General features: G+C 45.7%; 2 protein-coding genes across 10 annotated transcripts in view; both read right to left on the bottom strand.

Annotated features, from left to right (window-relative positions):
* Window positions 1-8,049, bottom strand: part of LOC146432438 (uncharacterized) — a 38,018-nt gene extending 29,969 nt beyond the window's left edge. For 4 of the 8 annotated variants that reach the window (XM_085072091.1, XM_085072093.1, XM_085072092.1 and 1 more), the window contains exons 1-2: window positions 7,067-8,049; window positions 3,403-3,528 (exon numbers count right to left, since the gene is read on the bottom strand). In XM_085072091.1, the coding sequence (XP_084928217.1) occupies window positions 7,128-7,751 (624 nt within the window). In that variant the 5' untranslated portion in view covers window positions 7,752-8,049 and the 3' untranslated portion in view covers window positions 3,403-3,528; window positions 7,067-7,127. Of the gene's footprint in view, window positions 1-281; window positions 2,295-3,402; window positions 3,529-7,066 lie in introns of those variants that run through there. The other 4 variants (XM_085072096.1, XM_085072097.1, XM_085072098.1 and 1 more) reach the window with 2 other exon arrangements.
* A 144-nt stretch (window positions 8,050-8,193) lies between these two features.
* CEBPA (CCAAT enhancer binding protein alpha) lies at window positions 8,194-11,778 on the bottom strand. Of its 2 annotated transcripts, none has more exons than XM_085072090.1 (2): window positions 11,641-11,778; window positions 8,194-10,792 (listed from the first exon to the last, which is right to left on the bottom strand). In XM_085072090.1, the coding sequence occupies exon 2, from the start codon at window positions 10,753-10,755 to the stop codon at window positions 9,778-9,780; it is 978 nt and encodes a 325-aa protein (XP_084928216.1). In that variant the 5' UTR covers window positions 10,756-10,792; window positions 11,641-11,778; the 3' UTR covers window positions 8,194-9,777. The 2 variants fall into 2 exon arrangements, with proteins under 2 accessions (XP_084928216.1, XP_084928215.1); XM_085072089.1 differs by lacking the exon at window positions 11,641-11,778 and adding an exon at window positions 11,488-11,621.
* Window positions 11,779-22,679: the final 10,901 nt, after the last annotated feature.

Below are 22,679 nucleotides of genomic sequence, written 5' to 3'. Positions count from 1 at the left end.
TGGCCTGAGAAACAATACTTATTTATTAAAAATCATGAACACAGGCAAAATTTCAAAACCTACTCAAGAGCACTAAACTAAAGGAATGAGACAAAAGCCTTGGGAAAAAACCTCATTTATCATTCTCTTCTTTTATCTTTTTTCTTTTCTTTTTCTTTTCTCTTTTTTAAATTTTCTTTTTCCCTGCCCTCCCCTCCCTCCCCTCCCTCCCTCCCTCCCTCCCCTCCTCCTCCTCCCTCCCTCCCCTCCCCTCCCCTCCCCTCCCTCCCTCCCCTCCCTCTTTTTTCTATACCTGATTCTACAGTCAGCATTACTGTTTTGGCCAAGCAGAGGGAGCTGCCTATGAGCCATTTCTTACCACATAAAATTACTGAAATTACAAAGGTCTATAAGTAATAACTGCCAACAGATTATAGGCTCTACTAATGCACTCATCCATGAAATATATAAGGCTTATTTTAGAAGGAACTCTAATACAGCGTATACATTTTGATCCCCAGAAAATAAAATCTTGAAAATATTTTGAGCTTTTGACCTGCATTTTAATCAGAATGCAATATTTTCCTGAAAACTTGGTTTTGTGTGTACAAATCTGAAAGGTTTACACAGATGTAAACAACAGCTCAATTTGTATGTGTAACAACATGCCAGGTTTTCAGCCTGCAAAAATAATTTTCATATAAACTGCAGCAACGATATATACTTATTAGCTGTACACACACAGAGCCATGCAAATGCTATCATTGGGATTCACAGTGGCTTGTGGGGCAGCTTTGCCAAAATGGCAGTATCAGAGGTAATTTTTGCATTTTAAGCCCTGTAACAACAATCCCACGTTTACTGATAAATATTCCATAAAAGCCTATTTCCCAGTTTTATGTGCTAATGTGAAAGCTTCTAGCCAGTCTGATGTGTTTAATGTGTAGAGGAAACACCATGCAAGTGTTTCTTCCTCCACTGGGAGGATATAATCCATATTGTACATCATAAAACGGTGCTCAGGATGTGAACATACTGCAAACTTGAATTACCTTACTCTGCTCTACCACCACACTGGAATTATGGAGGTAATTGTTGAATTACTTGCTGATGAAAGAAATGGAGGGAAAGATTCCCATGTTTTCAAAATTTTTCTGCAACTTTTCTTCTTGTTCTCACATTTCAGAAAATGCAGCAGTCCTCCAGCAAGAGCACTTTGTTTTTCATGGGCAGTTACTCTGGCTGGGGAAAAAAATGCTTTTCTAAATAAAGAGATTATGTTATATAGCATGAAAGCTAAAAAAATAAAGTAGGCTCAGCACACCTACAGCCTGCCTGCCATCACCAAGTACACATGCCCACGCTTTGGCTGGATAACATTTCAAGTTTTTGGCCCTCCAAGAGCAGATAATCTTCTTTCTCTCTCTCGGGCCCTTTTTCTGCTTTTGCTGGATTTTTGTCCTTGAACATTTGCTTCCAGTCCAGTTAAACTCAATGCTATTTTTGCCACTGGCAGAATCAAACTCAGCCTCACATCCTAACTGCAGCCTTTTTTCTCCTCTCTTCTCTAGCTTTCCCTCATTATCACATTTTCTTCCACATACATCCCTCCTTGTCTCCAATGACCTTGTTTATGCTTCTGCTCACTGGTGGTTGCCCATAACTGGCCTGTAATGATCAGTGCTGTAGCACAATACTGGTGGAGGGAAACCTACTTCCTTGTTCACATATGTTTTACACACACAGCAGCACTGGAGACAGCACTGCCAGACTCATGTGAAGGGTCTTGCTGTGCCTGTTTGCTCAGCCCTGTTTCCTCAGTCAGTCCTGAGCACAGTCCCTGCTGCAGTGCAAACAAGCAGAGGCAGGGCACCAGCAGAGCTTCTATGACTGTCAACTGCAGCATTTGCAAAGGAAGAGCAACCACAACAATATGTAAACTTTCTATTAACAGCATAGCCAAAAAGAAAAGGCAGACACAACAGCACGTACTTCCAGGAAGCTCCTCCAAGCCAACCACGAATGACCAGCAACATAAAAGATAACTTTTTCTTAATGGACACCTTGCACATAAGTATGCAAGCCTCTAAAAATCATCGCTCAGTTATAAGCAAAAAATACAAATACTGAAATACATACTGTTCAGCTGAGCTCAAAAATGCTTTTATTACTTAAAATCTTCTTCTACTGGCTACTGAAAGAGCAAATTTCACTCTACTAAATGAATACATGAAAACTCTCTCAGCTGGCTGCTCATAAGCTCTTGCAGGGATAATTCAGGTCACTGATGTAACACAGAGGAATACATACAGCTGCTGAATAAAAGTCATGATGAACAGCAGTCATGTCATGAAACATCTGTTGCTGTTTAAAATTCTATGGAAGTAATCCATATACAAATTAGCTAATAAAAGTTAGTTATATTACTGATTGCAAAAATCAGATTTCCTAAAGCACTTGGTAATCCCATTACAAAATATATTACATGAGATAAATTAAAAGTGCGAATTATGTTCTTCATATACAATATAATGACCTATATTGCTATGGGATAAATGGGTCCAAATATCCACTTGGAATTTGCCTTAGCAAAGGCCACCTTTAGACTGTTTTTATCAACTCAAAATTCTTGATGTGATGTCTTATATGTTATTACTCACAAAGCAAACAGAGAGCATTATACGTAGAGCTTTATTTATTTACATTGCCTACATGTTCACTTAAAATCAGAATTTAATGCTGTCCTGTGGAAATCATAGACTGACTTTTTCAAAAACATGTTGCCAATAGTTGTTATATACATTCCTCATTTAGCAAACCAAACATACAGTGCTATTCTTAAAACTGCAGTCTAGGGAATCAAATCCCAGTTTTATTCCAGTCAACAGCAACTCCCCTTGCCTTCAGAAACAATTTGAATAAGCCCATTCTGTAACAAATAATAAGACATATCAAGAAATTTTTGGTATGAAAACTCTGGCAATCCCATTCTTTTGATATTCAATATGAGTTCCAGTAAACACAGGAGGGTTGCTGACTGGAATGAAGCAAACAGCACTGGCACATAGCCTTTCAAATTTTGTATTAGTTTATGAGAAGTCTAAATGCTAATTCGCACAATTATGAATCAACAACATTCATTTCAGCCTGACTCTGTCATCAGTCTTTCAATTGAACTGACATATCAATAAAAACGTGAACATAACTTTTTAGAAGTTAGGGAAGTTACATTCCCAGTCCACCAAACTGAACATGGTTCCACCAAAGCAATTAAACCCTAATGTATAAATGACAATTTAACAAAAGTAGAATTTATATGACAGAAATTATTATAAGCTTGTATATAAGAGCTAGAATATGTGACACTTAGTAACCAACAGCATTCAGCCCTGATCTCAGAGCTGCCAGTTTGTGTGAACTTACTGTTATTCACATAGTCTCCCCTCCCTGAGGGACTTGTATACAAATCACATGGTGGATCCAGTATGTAACAGTAGCTCAAGATTAATTTGGTACTTGAGGCAGGTATGCAGCCAGATGCATTAGGAGCTGTGGAGTGAATACCCAGAGTGCGAAAATTGAGACACAAAATTTTCACAGTATTCAAGAAAGTTCTGTAGTATTTTGAGGCATTTATTCAGCCAAGACCTCCCCTGACTCCAATGTGATTTTGCCAGAGAAAGTGGTTTGAATGTCTAAAGTGGAATTCCTAAATGTGGTTCTTTATTTTAAATGTAAACAACTAGAAATCACAAAACCCCTTACAGGAAAGGTTCTATGCTAATTCATCTCTACTTTTCAGTGAAGCTGCACTCAGAAAAGCTTCCATTGCTGCCTTCTACCAAGCATCCTAACGTACTGTAGAAGTCAAGTCATCAAACTAATAAAGAGTAATGTCTAAAACTAGGAGAGGTCTTGAATCTCCGCATTGACTAAGAACTGTTGTTAAAATATAAGTTGCCCTGCCGCTCAGAAAATACAGTCAGTGCAGGTAAGCAGAGCCAGCTTCTACCACATGGGACCAACCCTGTTCCCACTGAAGGCAATGGCAGAACTCCAACACATTTAATGGGAACGGCAACAAGCCTTCTATCTACTTAATACAAATGAAGATACTCATCTCCTCTTTGACATATTTTGGGCTCAAAGCCATTGGCTGACACTTGTTTGGTTCTCTGCATGTACGTGACTCATGGGATAATATAATGCCTGACTTCCATTCTGCCAGACCTGTCTTTCTTTGTGGTTGACTATTAATTTCAGAGGCAAGATGCAATACTGCAGTAAAATAGGATGGTGTTAAACTAAGAAAATTGCACTTACTGAGATTAATGAATCAGATTCCCTTTGTGAGAATTCCACTCCAATTAAAGAGGTATTCCCACACACTCCTGAAGACATCAGCCCATTGCTCCCGCCTAGAGAGGGCGTTCGTGGAAGTCTTTAGCAAAGTACTTGGCAGTAAAGGTAGTGTAAACATATTGTCTTTGCCCCACCAGGGGTAACTTGAGGAGCAACCTCAATAATAGAAAGGACATTAAAAAATCTGTATTCCAAACAGCTGATTTTTATTTTAGGCTACATACACAGGCTGGGTTACTCTGGATATACAGGTGTTCAATCAGCTGAGCATATGGTGATTCTTCCACCAAAGGTGTAAATTCTTTGTGATATGGGCTGATTTTCTCTCTTTGGATCCATAGACTAAGTCTGAGACAATAAACAGTACCATAAAATAATACTAATACTAATACTAATACTAATACTAATACTAATACTAATACTAATATATGGACTGGAAGGAAATATCTGAACAGACTTTCTGGTTCTTCTGAAGTTCCTTGTCACATGCTTAAGTCTTGGCTTTAAAATGCAGTTACCTTCAGCATGATACCACACTGTAAACCACACTGCAAACCACACTGTAACACTGATATTTGTATGCAATTTCATGTGTATAAATATGAATTTCATCACAGGGGAAGAAAGACACACAAAACCAGAGATGAAAATGTATAAAACATTATTTTTTACTTTAATATGCCAAGAGAGGGCAGTGGGCCTGTTTCTCCACCCTTTACTCAGACACTTGCCATTCTTTTCACCACTGAATTGGGGTCTAAGCCAATTCAACTAATAAATACAAATCAGTAAGTGCAAAACACCTGCTTTCTCCTACCAGCAAAGCATTTTGCACTGTGTCACTTCACTATGAAATTCATTCCTTTCCTCCAAACTCCTGAAGCGGGTGGATGACAAAAGCTCCTCAGGGGCAATTCACCAATCGCAGCAATAAAAAATAAAAGACTCAGAAATCTGGACATTCCTCCACCACCCCGAACCTGCTGCAGGACTTTGCTATGGTCATGAGCAATCTCTCAACTCTGTACACAGTGCTAGCAAACAATTACTCCCTTCCTCAACATCTGATTACTTGCTCAGCCTCTCAGTCACTGCCCACCCCCTGCCTCACCCCCTCCACGTCCCCAGCCCCATGACTGGGACTGGCGAGGGGCAGGGGTGGAAAAGGAAGGACTGCACAGTGCTGTGCATAAAAGGAACAGGCTCAGCCACCCAGCAGTCATGAAGACAAATGTTGCTGAGTACATATACCTACAGCACCCTCCCAGAAGTGGAGCTGCTCAAGCCTTTGCCCATGCCAGGCTAGTCTCTGTGCAGGGTGCCTGGGTGCAGGGAGATGAGTGGAAATACCACATGTGAGAACACTCCCTGCCTATGGTCCTATCACTTACCACAGCATACCAGAGCAGCACAGCCGCTGCCTGCCATCCTCTGCAGCAGCACAGACTGGTCCCTTCCAGCTCCAACTGTCCTGTGATATTTTGAGTGGACAGTGCATAAAATCCTTTCCACCATCCAGCATGTGTAGTTCATGCCTGAATACTGCTGAAACAGGCAATGCACAGAGTCATCTGTCAGTCGAGCACTGCAGGACTGCAGGCTTTGACAACCTGGTGCTAAGGCAAACATTCCTGGACATGTTGCTCTCAGAACCTTTTTCATCTGGGCAATGACTTAAGGACTTTTCGAAGGCTCAGCTGTGTGCCAGGGTAAGGCTTTGGTTTGAAAAGAAGAGCAATGCAGATCTGCAGTTGGGAAGGGCTGGGAACTCGTTGCCAAGGCAAAAGGCAGTCCACAATGAGCATGCAGAGACTGCAAAAAACTCTGTGCTGTGAGAACTGTTTTGTCAAAGCCCATGACTGAGGGCCTTGTTGAGGTCTCAGCCTACAGTTAGGGTTAGGATTAGAGAACGCTGCTCGCTTTGGCAATGTGTTGAAAGCAAGAGTTTCTAAACACTTTTCTGCAATCAATAATATACCCTTTGTAGTATTCCATGGCATTCTGTGTTTAGTAACTATTGAAACACCTATGTGGTAGATAGGTGATCTTAATTTTGAATCACATAATGGCTGATTCTTTTGCCACTGAAGACTAGTTTAATCTACAGCTCATTTAAATTAATGGAAAAATCTGCTTTGTCTGAGGCCATAAATGATTTGCTGAAACCACACACACACATTGAGTCACAATTCAGAATGGAACTCAAACAACCAGGACTGTATTCCCATGCTCTAACCACTAGATTACCGTCCCTCCCATATATACCCTGCAATAATCTTTGCTCAAATGATAACAGCATCTCCTCAGTTTACATGTTGGACAGCATTATTCAGTAAGGCACATCCTACCCAACGGGTGTAGAGCTCTGCAGAGCTTGGGAAGGAAGCACAAGTCATTATTTTTGCCCAACATCACTAGAACTTAACTCTCCCCTTGGAAAATACCTATCTCTGGACCCCACAACTTACATGTAACTGAAAAGTGAAATACTTGATCCTGATTAGCATTCACCTTTCACCACCCCAATCAGCGAGTGCTTGCAGAGTCACCACCACAGTGGACTTCGGAAGAGCAGCCTTGCCATCCCTCCCTTTCATAGCCCAGCACGAACCCTGCTAGGAGGAGGGCAAAGCCCCTCGGAACTACCCTCATCCAGCCCACGGCCAAGCAGGACTCGGGGGCTGCACCTGCACCAGGCTGAGGTGCTTCAGGAGTCCAGTCTTACCCTCATGGCCCACGCATCGCCGGGTCACACACTTGTGAGTGCAATTCTCTCTCTGGGGTGTTTAATTTCTGCTGTCATGTACCGCGCTGGACATACACAGCATGAGGGCAATGGACACACCACGAAGCAGTGAGCTGCGGGGAGCGCGGCTCTCCCGGTGGATCCCCTTCCATGGGAAAGGTCGACACAGGGGCTGCTGAAGGGACAAGGGCCGGGGCAGCTTTCCCTCACACGCCTGAGACGCAGTCCCAGCCCAGCCGCAGGCCGCCCGCACGGGCACCAGGTCCCGCCAGAGGAGAGGGGTGACGCCGCCCCGGGACCCTGCTGACCTGGTCACAGGGCGCCCGGGCACTGCGGCACACGACGAGGGCGACTTCATCTCAGGGCCGGCCGCCAGCACGCGGCAGCTCCGGGAAGGAATGGCCCGGGCGCAGCCGCCTCCCCCCTCACAGCTGCCCCTTCCCGCCCCCATGACCGTCGGGCCTGCCCCAGCGACACCAAGGGGCCCCAGGGCGGCGTCTCTAGGCCCGATCCCATGGTAGCGAAACTCCCCGGGGGAGGGGGAGGGGAGGGGAGGGGCCCGGGCGGTGTCTCCCCGGGAAGGGACGGACAGCTGCAGCAGCAGCGCTGCCGGGCGGGCCGGCCCTGACCGCGGCCGCCGCCTCTTTCTGCCAGGCCCCGCCATGCCCTGGGCTCGCCCCCCACGCCCCGCTGAGATCCCCGCCTTCGCGGGCGGAGCGCGGGCTGCCCAGCCGACCGGGCCCGGGGAAGCGGGCGGGCTGCGCGTCCTCGGCGCCCGGCGTCTCCCTCGTCCCGCCCGTCCCCCGCGCCCCGCAGCCCGCCCGCAGGCCCCCGGCCCGGCCGCGGCGGGGTAAAGAGTGAAGCCAGGCGTGACTCACGGGCACACATCTGACGCCGCAAGTGTTTAGGAAATTGCCGTTCTCTTAAAGGCAACCGTGTATTTATTTCTCTGGGACGAAAACTGGGGACTTGCACTCCATTAATACGTTTCAGTCACCAGCCCTAGCAGGGGATGCAGAAATCGTTGGAGATGTTGGTCTGGAGGAAGTGGAGAGCCTTTGCTTTCATGCTGCAGGAGAAGGACTGGAAACAAGATAGGCAGATGGTTATGGTAGAATATATGCTGTTTATTTATGAACGTAACCAGAACTTCTGACAAATTTTATATGCGGTTCCCCCTCCCCCAAATTAAAAAACCCACCAATGTGTGTGCATATACATACACGTATACATATCATACACACACTGCACACACATACACACGCTGCCAGCACTGTACTCTCACCGTCATGCTTTCAAACAGCTTAATCCACCTTGTTCTCCTCTCTTGTCCAGACTTACTTCAGTTGGACAAATTGTTATGCAGCTATGACACAAGGAAGAAATGTTCTGCATGGCTACCAGAACACCCTGGGGGCCTGTTGCTTTGTTTACTTTTCTCTCACTCTGGCAGAAGAGTCCAAAGGTGCAGCAGCACCAGGGACAAGCCTCCTTGCCCCATCACAGGCATCCTGCAGCCCCACAAACTGTTCCAGGCACCTCTGCCTTGGGGTCAGGAGGCAGCAGCCAGTACAGAACAATGTGAAGAAAGCAACACTCATTCATACTCACCCACCCATACAAATAATAAAATAACATTGCAGCACAAGGGCATAGTCTCTGTCACCAGATAAGAAAGTTGTGTGATGGCAAAGATCTAAGTAAGGCAATAAAGTATAGCTAGTGTACACAGAATGGCTTTCACATTACATGAGGCACAGCTTGGATGGACAGAGACTTGGAGAAGAGCTAAATGTCCTGGAATAAAGCAAAATACATTGAAAGTTCATAGTAAATACCCGCATCAATAGGTATTTATTCATTTGTGCTTTTGCCACGTTGTGACATACAGTACAAGACACTGCTGCTCTTTCGTTTGATGGAGAGAGCTCAACATACTCTTGCAAGCTGCTCCTCCATCAGTCCCAGGCTGTCCATCGGTTCTGCAGCACTTCTGGCCCCTTGCCCTGCTCCCAGCCAAGGTAGAAGACAGGGCTCAGCAGAGGCACTCCAGCCAGGCTGGAACAGTCCTGGCAGCAGTCTGGTGGCTGCCCCACACCTCAGTGCTCTTAATGGGCATCCAGTGCTGCACATCTCTCAGCCTCAAGTCCTCTTCTCATCGCTGACTTCCTCAAAGCTGTTCCTGCCTGCTGCACTGCAGGCTAGCTGGAAGGGGCCTGGCAGGACACCCAGACACCCCAACCCTCAAGCCTGCACATCTCCTTGCATTCCGGAGGCTGGAGGGCATAGTAAGCCCCAGAACTCCTGCAGACAGCTTTTAAGGCACATCTGGGTTGCTATGCATGCTTTATTACTGTTGTTACTATTATTGTTATTATTATTATTTATTATTATTATTTACCCTGTGTAGACACGTGGTCTTTTAATTCTTTCTTCCCCTTGCCTTTCTCCTTAGAAAACCTACCATGTTTTCAGCTTACTCGTGTGTCATCCGTAAGGCACAAACCTTTCAATACTAGAGCTGCCTGGCTTCTTGTATAGGTAATGATTTGATAAAAAACAAACGAACGAAACAAAACCAAACCAAAACAACCCCCCATCCCCTCCCCGCGGCACACCGCGCTTGCCGCGCGCCAGCACATACAGTATCTATGCGCGGGCGGGACAGCCCAGCCGGTCCTGGCGCGGCGCTAGGCGCAGCTGCCCATGGCCTTCACCAGAGAGCTCTCGGGCAGCTGCCTGAAGATGCCCCGCAGAGTCTCCAGCTCCCGGGTGAGCTGTTCTACCCGCTTGCGCAGCCGCTCGTTGTCGGTGGTGAGCTCCAGCACCTTCTGCTGAGTCTCCACGTTGCGCTGCTTGGCCTTGTCCCGGCTCTTGCGCACCGCGATGTTGTTGCGCTCCCGGCGCACCCGGTACTCGTTGCTGTTCTTGTCCACTGTCTTTTTCGATTTGCTCCGGTGGTCCGAGGGCATCATCTTGAGGGTGCCCGCGGCGGGCAGACCGCCGGGAGGGTGCGGGTGGTGAGGGTGGTGCGGGCTGGGCACGGGCGTGGGGGGCGGCGTGGGGTGGCCGGGCTGGAGGTGCATGGTGGTCTGGGCGCAGTGGGCGATCTGGTACTGGAGGTGGGACGGGTGCTGCTGCGGGGTGTGATGGGGATAAAGGGCCGACAGGGCCGCCGACTTCACCTCCTCCTCCTCGCGGGGCTCCTGCTTGATCACCAGCGGCCGCAAGCCCGGTGCGGCGATGCGCTCGTATAGGGGGTCGAGCTTGCCGTCCATGTAGCCGGCTACGCAGCCGAAGAGCGGCTGCTGGTGGTGCTGCGGCTGGTGCCCCGGCGCCGAAGCAGCGGCGCCGGCCCCATGCATGGTGTGGAAGTCGAAATCCCCGGCCAGGATGGCCTTGGCTTTCTCCTGCTGCTTGCTGTGCTGGAAGAGGTCGGCCAGGAACTCGTCGTTGAAGGCGGCGGGATCGATGTAGGCGCTGATGTCGATGGAGTTCTCGTTCTCGCAGATATCGCCTAGCTCCGCGCCGCCCGCAGCAGGTGCCGCCGCCGAGGGAGCCTCTCTGTAGCTGTAGGTGCTGCCGGGCAGGGGAGTCTGGAGCTGGTGGTGCTGGCCGCTGCTCATCGGGGGCCGGGAATCGACCTCGTAGAAATTGGCTTGCTCCATGAAGCACCTACAGTCTGCCGGGCATGGTGAAGGGCTCCTGCAATCCAGATTTCGAGCGGGACTACGGCAGCAGCGGCGGCGGCAGCTCTAGCAATCCCGCGGCACGGTGCTGCACGGCAGGGCTCGGCGCGCCCGGAGCCCGTCCCCCAGCCCAGCGCCCCTCCGCTCACTGCCTGCCTGCCCTGTTGCTAGTGTGCTGCCGCGGTCCTGCCTGCCGTATATATACAGCCCGCAGCAGTGCCGGGGATCGCCCTCTAGTGTCCAACCTCCTGCTGGGAACCTTTGACCACCGCGCAGCCGGATCCCAGCGCCCCGCCGGGCACAGCCGACCTCCTGCCCGCCCCCGGCGAGCCGCGGCTCCGCGGGGAGAGCGCCCCGCACTCCTCGCCCTGCCCCCGCCGACGCCCCGAGCTCGGCCGGCGGTGAGCGCTGGACAACGCCTGGCAAGGAGGCTCCGCGCCGATAAGAGGCCCGGGGAAACGGCGTGGGGACTTTGCGCCCGCGCTGCCGGGACCACTCGGCGGGGCAGAGCGGGCGAACGCGGTCGGTACATTTCCACCGCCCGCTCCCACCTCTGCACCGAGAGCTCCGGCCCAGCGCTCCCTGGCCAGGCTTCGCAGAAAGTCTCAAAGTTTACCATCACCCGCGCATACTTGCAAATATTTCGCCAGTCGGGAATATTCGCCCCGTCAGGTTTGGGACGCAAGGAGCTGCCTCACCGGAGGTGATTACCTGCCTACAGCGCCCTGTAGCCGGCGGGCTCGGAGCAGCCGGCCGAGGCCGACCTCGTCGCATCCACCGCGGCCCGGCTTCACCGGCGGCACCCGCGGGGCTCGCTCGGTCACAGCGGAACTCGCGGAGTCCGGCCCCGAGCGCCGCTAGGACCTGTCCGGGGATGGCGCCCGTTGGGCAGGGGCTGAGAGAGGGAGAGCAGGAGAGCTCGGTGGCCGCGGAGGCTCCCCGGCTCCGCTGCTCGGAGGCGATCGGCCGGGCAGCCCTGCCTTCTCCGGCGGTTACCGTCGGTCCCAAGCCCGTAGTAGCTGCCCTGCCTGCACGGAATAGCCCGAGCCGGGTCACCTGCGGGCCGCTTGATACCTCCGCACGAATCGAGCAGGTAAATTTAACAACCGATTGCCCCAAACGCACACTCAGCAGTCTCGACCAGTGCCAGGCATGGGCCGCCTTCCGGCCTTGACCCGAGATAACCGCGGGCGCAGCTGGGCCTGGACCTTCCAGCCCAGCGCTGCAGTGGCCAGTTACCCCTGTGTACCACGGGCGGGTGCCCGGCCCCGAGGCGGCAGCCTTCCCAGCCTCCGTTTTCTGGGGGTCTTGAAGGCGGTAAATGGTCCCGCAGTGCAGGACTGGAGAGGAACTGCGTGTCCCAGCCACCGCTTCCCGCCTCTGGGGTGTGCACCTACGTGTGGCTCCTGTGTACAGGCCGCAGTCTCCCCAGGAGTCTCAAACTTCAGTTCGGGAGACTTGAGGATGCACAGAATTCCTCCTGCTGCCATCACTTGCAGTCTGCACAGTAGACGTGTCTCGCCCTCCTTGCTCAGCACCCAGATGCGCCTTGGGGAGTCCCATGGGCATTTAGCTCTCCTGGTCGGGAAGGTCCCTTTGAAAAAGGACAAGCCAAGACCACTGGAGCAGGTGCAGGCTTAAAATAGCTACAGAAAGATCTGCAGGGAAAATGAATCAAAACATAGTGATGGCTGGAGAAAAAAATCCTGCAATTCTTGGTTCTGACTGTCTTAGTAAAACAGAAACTTGTGACACTAAATTCCTCAGAAAGGATTTGACGGATTTCTCACAATTAAAAATAATTGATGAAGTATTCATCATGAAACAAAAATGACAACGCACCAAAACCTCATGTTTTCGTTTTACACAATTCGGGTGTAAACCTTTGTTTCATGAGCAAATGCAAGGCTAGCAGTCAGTTGGCACACTCCAGTGTGCACACTCCTTCTCAGGAGAATAAATTCTCTAATTACAGCAGGGAAACATTAATTTACAGATTACAGAGTATACTTTTCACTATCAGTTGAAAAAAATTAATCCTAAATTGGTTTTATGTGCAGTCAATATTTCCTAAAATTATACGTCTTGGCTTCAATGCAGCAGCAGTGTCTCTCAAGGACTGCTTCCACAGGGAGCTGCAGCACTATTTAAGCAACCAAAATACTCAGAACTCTGAACAAAGTCATGGTACAGAGGAAAAGCTCAAGTCTATGACAGGAGAGAGTTTTGGGTGCTTCAGAGTGGAGAGTAAAATGTCACTGACTGCACCCAACTGTCCAAATTCAGCTTGTTCTACTCAAGTGAACCCACTTCCAGAAATAGGACAGAGCTGGATGTTTTGCCTGCTAGGAGAAATATCATCTGGAATAAAGGCTGGTAAGCAGTTTGTACTTGGAGCTTTTAAGAGGCCTTGTCTGACTCTGAAGTCTGCAGAAACAGGAATAGGCCATGGACATTTAAAATAAAAGGTCAGTGCTGTGTGAAACAGCAGAATGATAACTAAAAGTGTAAGCAGAAGTGTATAAATAAATTTGTGATTTAATAACAATATGTACGCCTCCCTAGTCTTTAAAATGCTCTCACATTTTATAATCATTCTGAAATTAAGGCCTAACCACATATTAAAAAAATTTAAAGTAAATCAGAAAGTTTAGCATCAGATTCCATTCCTAATTACTGTAATTAATGAACAAGTCCCCACAACTTAAGGACTGGTTTGCTCAGTTTTTTGGTTTTGGTTTTTTTTTCCTTTTTTTTTTAGGTTTATTTTGAGGTTGGTTTTTTTACATAGACCCCTTTTATCTAAGTTAATAACTTTTAAATAATCTATTTTTACATGAAAATCTAAATTCCTGTTCAAATTATTTTAATACGGTATAAAATTAGGTTCCCAGACTTAGCAAAAAAAGACATACCTTTGTCTTTTTATTTGCCCTGCCTGTCTGAAGACAAAATGTTTTGAACCAGATCATTCTCACACACGCACAAATGAGTATTTCCACATTCATATCAACAGTGATTGATAGCAAATATTTAAACATTAGAGAGAAAACTTGTTGTTTAAGTTACATGAGCCAGGGAACTGATTTAACTAAGAGAGGAAGGAAGTGTGTTGCATACTATGGCTCCCTGAAGCAGCACTGTCAACTCTTGAGGGTGCTATTCGTCCATCCCAAAGCAGACCTTGCTGTCCAGACGCTCAGGGAGGGCGAACAGAGTGCTCTGCAATTTGAAACACCACTGAGAGTCATCTATACCAAGTTAGCTTCACTCCTTTCTGCTTAGGGAAAGAAACTGAATAGAAAAAGGTAACTGTGAAGGAATGTGACTAAGTGCATTTGTGACTAGTAAGAGTTTTTAATTGCACTGGAACACTAAATTCTCTTTATTTCATCCAAATTCTGCTCCTGTGTTGTTCTCAGGCCTTTCACTCCTGTGGGCTGCAAAGCAGATTACTGGCTGCAGGATGCAGGCTGGCTCTGCAGGCTGTGGGCAGGATGATGTTCTGCTTGCTAAACTAACAGCCTGGCAGTTTGTGCAGAATGTAGCATGTGGCAGACCTGTTAGGAACCAGAGTGCAGCTACACATTTGTTTTACTACCTTGTTAAACCAGAATATTTCATCGCTACTGCCAAAGCTCCAGACAGGAGTCTGCATGCAAAACTTCTTGGGAAGTTTGGAACTTCTTGGAAATTCATCTCTCCTATGTCTTAATATCAGCAACAGTCCAGCTTCTCCTCTCTCCTACCTGCAGAACTGGTGGGGGAAAGAAGACCAATTTGGCAGGGGTGGGGCACTGTGGAGCAGAAAGGATGGGACAGCTGTCCTGGGAGTGACAAGGGGATATTATCCTTAGCTGCATCCTGAGTGCACCTGGGGAGTAGGCAGGGATGGAGCAGCAGCGATTTCCTACGTAAATAAAGAGCTGGCAATCTACCATCTTGCCTGTTGTGGTGTATGGAAACACAAACATCTCCCCTCTCCTGTTGTGTTTTCTGCCCCAGGGAGGGGACACATGATACTGCACATAAAAGCTGCCTCACATGACAGTTTTGAAAGGAAAAGACTTTATATGCCAAGACCTTGGAGGCCCATAGATCAGTATGCAGCAGTGTATGACAAGTCAACCAGAGCCTTCCCTTCATCTGGGAAAGGCAGCTGGGGACCACTTATGGTTTTTTAATGTGCATTTTGGTCCAACAACAGATGATTTAATTACTTATCAATACAGCTTTTCTCCTTTGTAGAAACAGCTCCAAGGTGAGCCAACTCAAATCCCTGCTATCTTCCTCTTCCATTTTTGTATCATTCCCCTTGTTTTCAGGGTCCCTATGACCACATCCTCATTTCTTGTTATCCTTGTGCTCTGTTGGCTTCTGGCTCTTGTACTGAGAGCTCTGTCCTTTGCAATTTCCAAGTTAGGTGACCAAGAGTGTATTTTCACTTCTATTTACCTGATTACTGCTCATTTCCATTCAAGTGGCCCTCACAGACCAATCTGTTTCCAGCTTGTCACCTGTAATCTTGCACCAATCAGTCTGTGAAGCTGTGTCTTATCTGTTCACAATCTTTGCGTGGTTAATGAGCCATTGCATACACAGTTCCTCTCTTATAATTAGGGCTATATTTCACTAATCACATCCATGGTGCCCAAAACACTGCATATATTTTTCAGATACAGGATTAAGTCCTGTTCCGAGGAACATATAGCTGAAATACCACCAAAAAAGAAAAAAAAGAAAAAAAAAAAAGAAAAAAAATTTAAAAAAAAAGATACTGTTGCTCCTCACCTCTGTTATCTTCTGCAGTATTAGGCCATCACCTTTGCCTCAAGACTTCTACAAATGATGTTATGATGTTTAACAGGACATCTCCTATTGGTATGCATCAGTTACCCCTTGGCTCAGTATTTGGCCTATCCACACCCATTCTCTCTCTCTCTAGTCTTTCATTTCTGATTAAATGATAACCTCCCTTCTTTAACAGCTGAATTTACTTTCCAATCTTCAGCCTTTACCTTACAAACTTCAGTGGTTTCTCTCATCATGAATGGCTTATCATCTAATTTGTTCATGTTACATCTCCGTGGATGATGGAGCAGTGTTATTACTCTCTATTTCACACCTAGAGAGCTGTGAGATGGAATGACTTGCCAAGGCCATGCAAGAAATATGTAGCAAAGTGGAGAATTTCATCTCTCCTATGCTGTAATATCAGCCTGCTAATATCTCCACCACTGAGCATGCAAAATTTTGACTACTGCTTTCCTACAAAGGAAGCCCTTTCACATATTTCCTTCTTGTTTGTTGGGACTTAAATGGAAATAGATCAATTTTTTATCTGAAATAAAATATCTCTGATGTGATCTGCCAAGAAAATGTTATTCTTTTTTGTTTTTGCCATTGTATGCTTAAAGAAGCATGTAGAAAATACAGCTTATTTTCTTCTAGACCCTAGCCCTAGTCTAATGGATTGAAGACTCTTACTAATCTCAGTAGGAACCCATGCAGACCCTTATCTGGTGTACAAATTATGCATCAGAACAATAACAGGGTATCTTACCCAAAACTCAATTCCTAGTGCTGCTTTTAGGGAGGTGTTCTCAAAACATTCTCTAAAGATCATGGCTTTAGACTTTAGCTAGCTACCTTTCATGGCACCACACAAGAGGTAATCCAAAACCAGACATTTAAGGTCCTTGTAAATCCAGAAAACTGATACTTTTTTTTCCCCACTCAGGTGATACCAACTTCCAGCATTTAATTTATATGCTCTCAAAGTGCCTACTGTGCAAGGAACTTAGATTTACAAATCTCAATGTCCTGAATTGCATCTAAAACTAGACACTGAAATAGACTAATAAGTGTCTTATTAGTCTTGTCAGCAGGACTGTACACCTGGGTTAGCATCAGTATGTACCAAAATCCTGCTAGTTTAGAGCAGTAGCATCTCCTCACTTGTATGAGTAATTCACTCTGATACCCAAAGTACATTATGGTTATGAGCTTCTCCTTAAAACAGCAATTTCCAATACTAACTAAAGTGGCATCTAATGCCAAACAAGAACATTGGTTTCAAAGCACACCTATACTGTGTGGTACTATGAGGTAACACTGAATCACAAAGAAGAAAATACCCTCATTTGTCTCTTATACATGTGTCTCATATATGACTGTGCATTAATCCTTTAAAAATATTTGTGTCGCCGTCCTGCAACATTATTCATACATGTCCTTTTAATGTAAAAGTAGTTTTTAAGCATAACTTTGGCAGTCTATAGTCTGGTTTCGGGAAGTACATCTACAGAGCTGAGCTAATACTTGGGAAGACTGCTTAAGTAATGAGGAATCTTGCCACTGACTTAGATGTTACACTTTGCTGCTCTGAAAAGACTTTCAAAAAGAAGATGGGAGAGCATGGCTCAAGCTAAATCACTCTTTATAAGTAGCTTGCACTGTAGACATTATTTTTTGAGTATCTGCAAATAAAAAATTTCTATAAAAAATACCAAAATATGTTAAACATTTTCCTGAAGTATAGAAAGAGATGCTTTGCTACACAAAGAATGAACAATCAGAAGAAGATACAAGAAGTGAGAGCAATGGGACTGGAAATGAAGGGGAATGTCAGCTACTAAAAATAGTAATGCCGTTTCTTAATTATATATTTTAGTATATGACACATCCTGTCAAAAAACAGTCTGTGTTGGTTTGAAAACAAACCAGTGGGAGATTACAAGTCCAGATTGAAATTAAAAATAAGTGAAATAATACAAGGAAAAGCACTGACAAAGTCAGATACAACCTGACACCCTGTTAGGGTGGTAGTAGCAGTCCAACTGAAGTAGTCCAGTTGAAGCGGTGATCCTGTGAAGGTCTAGTTTCCAGCTGAAGATCCAGTGGTAGCTCTTGTCCTCTGGGAACCCAGTAGACAGGGCTAACTCAGGCAGTTCCAAGGCCAGGTTATATCCAGGTGGGAACACCTGGCTCCTCCCTCCTGGGCAAAGCATCCCACAATGGGATAAGTCCATGAGTCACACGGTGGGTCCCTGATGGCCCATTGTCTGTCATCCGGAGGGTCATTAGCAGCTGGTAACAGCTAACGGATGGCCCATTGTCTGTCATCCGGAGTGGGTCATTAGCAGGTGATAGCAGTAGAATACTTAACTACATCTATATTGCAACCTAGGACACGGTCCTTGGCATGGACTAAGTTCTGTGTTCTCATCCAGTTTACTCCCCTTTAGGAGAGATTGTTACAAGGATCAAGATTTAGCTAAAGACCAAAAAGGTGGTAAAAAGTTACATTCTGTAGTACAAAATGAATCTGAAAGTTTCATTCACAGATGAAAACATTGCTGAATCCATGACAGATTCAGCATGAGAGCCCTCAGAGAACTCAAGGATCTCATGGGCTTTTCCCACTACTCTTACAGTGAAGCTATTGTGGGATTTACAGGTTGGACACTGGGATAACCCATTAGCTCACAGTTTTTGATTACCAGCCTGCAAATATTCGATGCTCAAAGTGCCTATGGAATTAAGGACTAAGACCTGAAAATATGAAGATAATACAGTTTTAGTGCAACCCTTCTTTTGTTAATGTCATAAAGCATTCAACTTCAGAGGCAGAAAGTTTCGGGAATACACTTGACTCATATTTTAAAATGTCAGGTTTTATAAGTATTGACTCTAAACTAAGAGAAAACAATTTTACTGCTCAGAGCAGATGCCATCTTTTATCTTAAAATTTGACGCCCCTGTTGAGATAAATTCAGCTTTCTTTAATTATCCCACTATTAACCCAGGGATAACTGGCATGAGCAATCCAAGCAAGAGATGGCCTACTAAATAAAAAATGTCAATGGCAGAAAGCAAAAAGGGAGCTCAGGCAGGAAGGAAACTCAGCAAAGTTCTTAGAATCACTCGGTGACATCACAAATGAATCCAAGCCGGATCAAATCAGCCACCAGCATGGGGGAACAACAGGTGCATAGAGGAAGGAATCAAGTCAGAGGCAATTTCAGCTTGAAAAGTTTCACAGTTTTGTTATCTGTTTCAAGCTAATCATAGTGACACTTTTGGCATCAGAATTTCCTTGACTCTCCTAGGAGTAACCACTGCACAGAGATGAGGCCTAGGAGGCAGCTCACCCTTTGGAGCAGGCATAAAGTACTGAAAGTTCTATCTGTGGCACACTGAGCCTGCCAGGGTGACTGACCTGCAGCAGGCTCAGGGCAGCACTGGCTCTGCTGCAGCCACTGGCAAATGACATGAGATATGGCCCTTCCTTTCCTGCAGGGATTTCTAAGGTCACTTGAAAATATCCAGAGAAAGAACCTGGTACTCCTGCCTGCTGGGATTACACCTATTTTGCTTTCTCAGCCTTCACAGAAACAGAAGTTGCCCACAGTAATGTTCAGCATGGCAATCTTGTTCATGTTAATAAGGGGTCATTACTCTCCACTGCATGAGTTCCTCAAGACTGAGGTTTTCTCGCTCCGGGGAGGCGGCAGGACCCCGAAAAACCTCACAAAAACAAGGTCCCTGCCGGGATCTCCCACGCTGAACCGGCGGAGCGGAGCCGGGAAGCCGCGGCAAGCGGGCACAGGCTGACCCCCCGACGGAGGATAACAGGAGACGTGGAGATTAGAAGATGCAGACGCTGAGCTTTAGAAATCCAGGGTTTATTAGAGTGAAGCGGGTCGAAGCGGGGTGCGTGGAGTCGGGGAAGTGTTGGCGAGGACCGGGACAGCGCTGGGTCCCAAAGCTCAGAGCCCAGAGCGGAAGCAAACACGGGGTTAAAAGGGATAGGAAGATGGGTGGGATTTGGAGAGAATAACCAACTGGGACGCTAGGGATACAGAACTGGCAGAGGAGCTAGGGAATTGGGGCGCAGTGGGGGAGGTTACAGATCTTCAAAAACCAATAATAACCGGCAGGTAGAGGAACATTCTAGCTATTATCTCTAAAAGGATGAAGGGGAGGAGAACTCCAGAAACCAATAGTTCTGATTCCTGATGCATATTTATGAGGCTAGTCTCAAGGTGTCTTGGGGGAACACTTTTCTGTCACCCTGACCTAAGGTTTCTTCAGACCCAGGGGGCTTCGTCAGCTATTTCGGCTTCCAAGCTCATCTGGGTTAACCTCACTGCTACACAAGACCTTCATATTTACACTTTTTTGTTCAAACTGGAATCTTACACTTTAGGTAGAACAAGTCTTAAATGAAATAAGAGTTAATCACAAAGCAAGCAAATTCACACAAATACAACCAGAAGACTTCTTTTGATGGAAGCCATTATATTCTTTACTCATTTTACAGAATCGTAAAAGTATTTTGTTTGCAATAATATTTCATAAAGTAAAAGCCAGTGAGAGTGCTAGGTTGTTTGCAAGGTTTGGGTATCTAAATGCTCATAAACAATGATGAAAAGGCACTGCCCTTCACATAGGAGGGAGCAACAATGTCATGTGACTTACCTGGCCATAGTTAATAGTGGAGCTAAGTACAATCAAGGCTAATCATTCAGCAAGAGCCTGGGGCTGAGACATCTCTAATTCTAAGCAAAATGTCCTTGCAAACTACTTGTGTTTCTAGGTAAAAAATGAACAAACTATGAAATGGGCTGTCACACTGCAAAAATATCTGGTTTTCTGTCTTCTGCTATAATGAAAGATAGGAAATGGGAATAAAGTTTTGGACTCTAAATTATTCACTTTGAATACTTCTTTCAGGCTGAAACAATTATGCTAGATGCTAATTTAAATCAAATTACATGTAATATGTTAATATGAGCATAAAATCCTACATTCCTTAACAAACACCAATATTATATAAATGAGGAATATGAGCAGTACAAGCTGCTCACATTTAAGACATAAATGTGGTAAAAACTGAAATTCAACTTGGCAAACTAAAATTTAATTTTAGAGAAGGACTCCTGTCTTCTTTAAAGCAGCCCAAATTTCCAGATTTTTAATTACATGAGTTGTGTGATTCTAAAAAAATAAATGCAACATGCTTTAGTGCTGGGTGCTACAGTTCTTGATTTTATTTTACTAAAATACATGATTTTAAAAGGAATATGATGATTTTAAAACCTGTGTGGCACAGAACCCATGGCATGGGAAGGCTGAATCTCTGCTGGTTGTTTGCAATCTGATGGTCAGCTGCAAAAGACAAGGAAAGTGTAACTTGCCACAGAACCCTGTTGCTCCCTGTCAGGAAAACAACTGCTGACAGTTACCACAGCCAGCACAGCTGGGATTTATGTTGGGAAAGACAGTATAGCTGATAGTGGGTCAGTATTTTCCATTTAGAAAGGGGCTATTCCACACCAGCCTGAATGTTCTGGGATGCTTTAGAACGGCTTAGTAGATGGAAATATTTATATAACTAAGTGCAGGGCTTATGGATCATTTACATTTAATTTAACTCATTAAGAGACCATTTGCGTCTGTGGTAGAGTCTAGTTCACATGGGAATTGCTTTCCTTCTTTCTTTATAAACTGAAATAAACACCACTTACGCAGCTTAGGATGTCACTGATAAAGTCTGAGACTCCCATTTCCTTCTCTTTTATGTCTTGTTAGGGTCTCCTAACTATGGTTGTCCCTTGTACATAGCTGTGCAAGTTCAGCTGCTGTTTTCACTGGATATGCAAAATGTGGTGCCAGTGTTTAATGGAAGACAATCCATATAAATGTATGTGCCCCTATTAAGAGGAAATGCTAAATGTTCAAACTGTAGGAAATGCTGGGGGTAGAGCTCAGATCTTGTGACACATCAACTCAAAACTCAGTCTTCAGGAAGGTGTTTTGCCTCAGTGCCCCTTGGCTATTTGTTTCAGTGGGCGCAGAGCTACAGAGTCAAGTCTCCCTTGAAGCACTGAAATAACTCTAAGTCCTTGGCTCTACATATTTTGATTACATCCATCTGGTGGTGGAGTATCAGAAGGTGTGACTTATCAAATTTTCAGTGGATGGAAAATCTTTCCAGAAATCTGTTAAAAAATACTCAGAAAGGAAGTAAAAGCATGCAGCTCCTCAGTTTCCCTTAGCTCAGCTACCCATGCTACCATAGCATGAGGTGTCTGAGAGCTGAGTGTGAACTGGCAGCAGAACTACAGCCTTCACATGAAGGAAGCCAAAGGCATGTGGGCTTTTTCAGCCTGTGCTACAGTACTCTCTTCTGATGCCATACACTAGTGTTGAATAAATGCTCCTACATTAAATCAGTGTGCACACAAATGAAATGCTTTGTTATAAACTTTTTGTACTTATGGCATCGGCATTTGTGCCCAAGGTTTTCCATCTATGGCACCAGTGAAGCACAACATCCCATATTATCTTGCTAGCAGTACAGAAGTTTCTCATAGCTGGAGTTCTCTGGGACTGGCTGCCTATGTGCATATTCCTGCTAGGAGTACACATACACCTGTGTGCACTCATCCTGTCTTCATTTTATTCACAGGAAGAAAAAAGACCACCATGTGCATTAGACTCTTTGTCCCACTTGCTGAGTCCCTTAATGTCAAAGGGCTTTACACAAGAAGAAAAAGAGGACATGACATGAAAGTACACACAAACAAACATACATTGAAGAATCCCTTTTTTTTTGGTAAGCAAAGTCCTTTTCTCCAACTGCCAAACCACATTTCCAATAGGACTGCAGGTGACTTAAAAGCAAATCCTGTACTCCCTGGAGGAGAGCCTCAAAAACCTGCACAAATGATTGTGACTTTTACCATATTCATTATGCTCTTTTGTCTTGGTTTGAAAGACAAGCGTCTGATAAGGAAGGCAGGAACTTCCCTTGGAAAGGAAAATATGACCCCCCTTCCCTCCAAATTTTTATAACTTTGAAGTCACAGAGCTTTCAGGCAAAGATATGGGAAAAG

The sequence above is a fragment of the Lichenostomus cassidix genome, chromosome 11, assembly GCF_008360975.1.
Source record: "Lichenostomus cassidix isolate B80296 chromosome 11, HeHo_3.0, whole genome shotgun sequence".
NCBI classification, from domain to species: Eukaryota; Metazoa; Chordata; class Aves; order Passeriformes; family Meliphagidae; genus Lichenostomus; species Lichenostomus cassidix.
Note: the sequence above shows the minus strand (reverse complement) of the source record. Positions and strands in the feature narration are given on the sequence as shown.

What these genes read in the sequence shown, in the direction of transcription:
- CEBPA (XM_085072090.1), bottom strand. Translation starts at nt 10,755, where the DNA reads ATGGAGCAAGCCAATTTCTACGAGGTCGATTCCCGGCCCCCGATGAGC.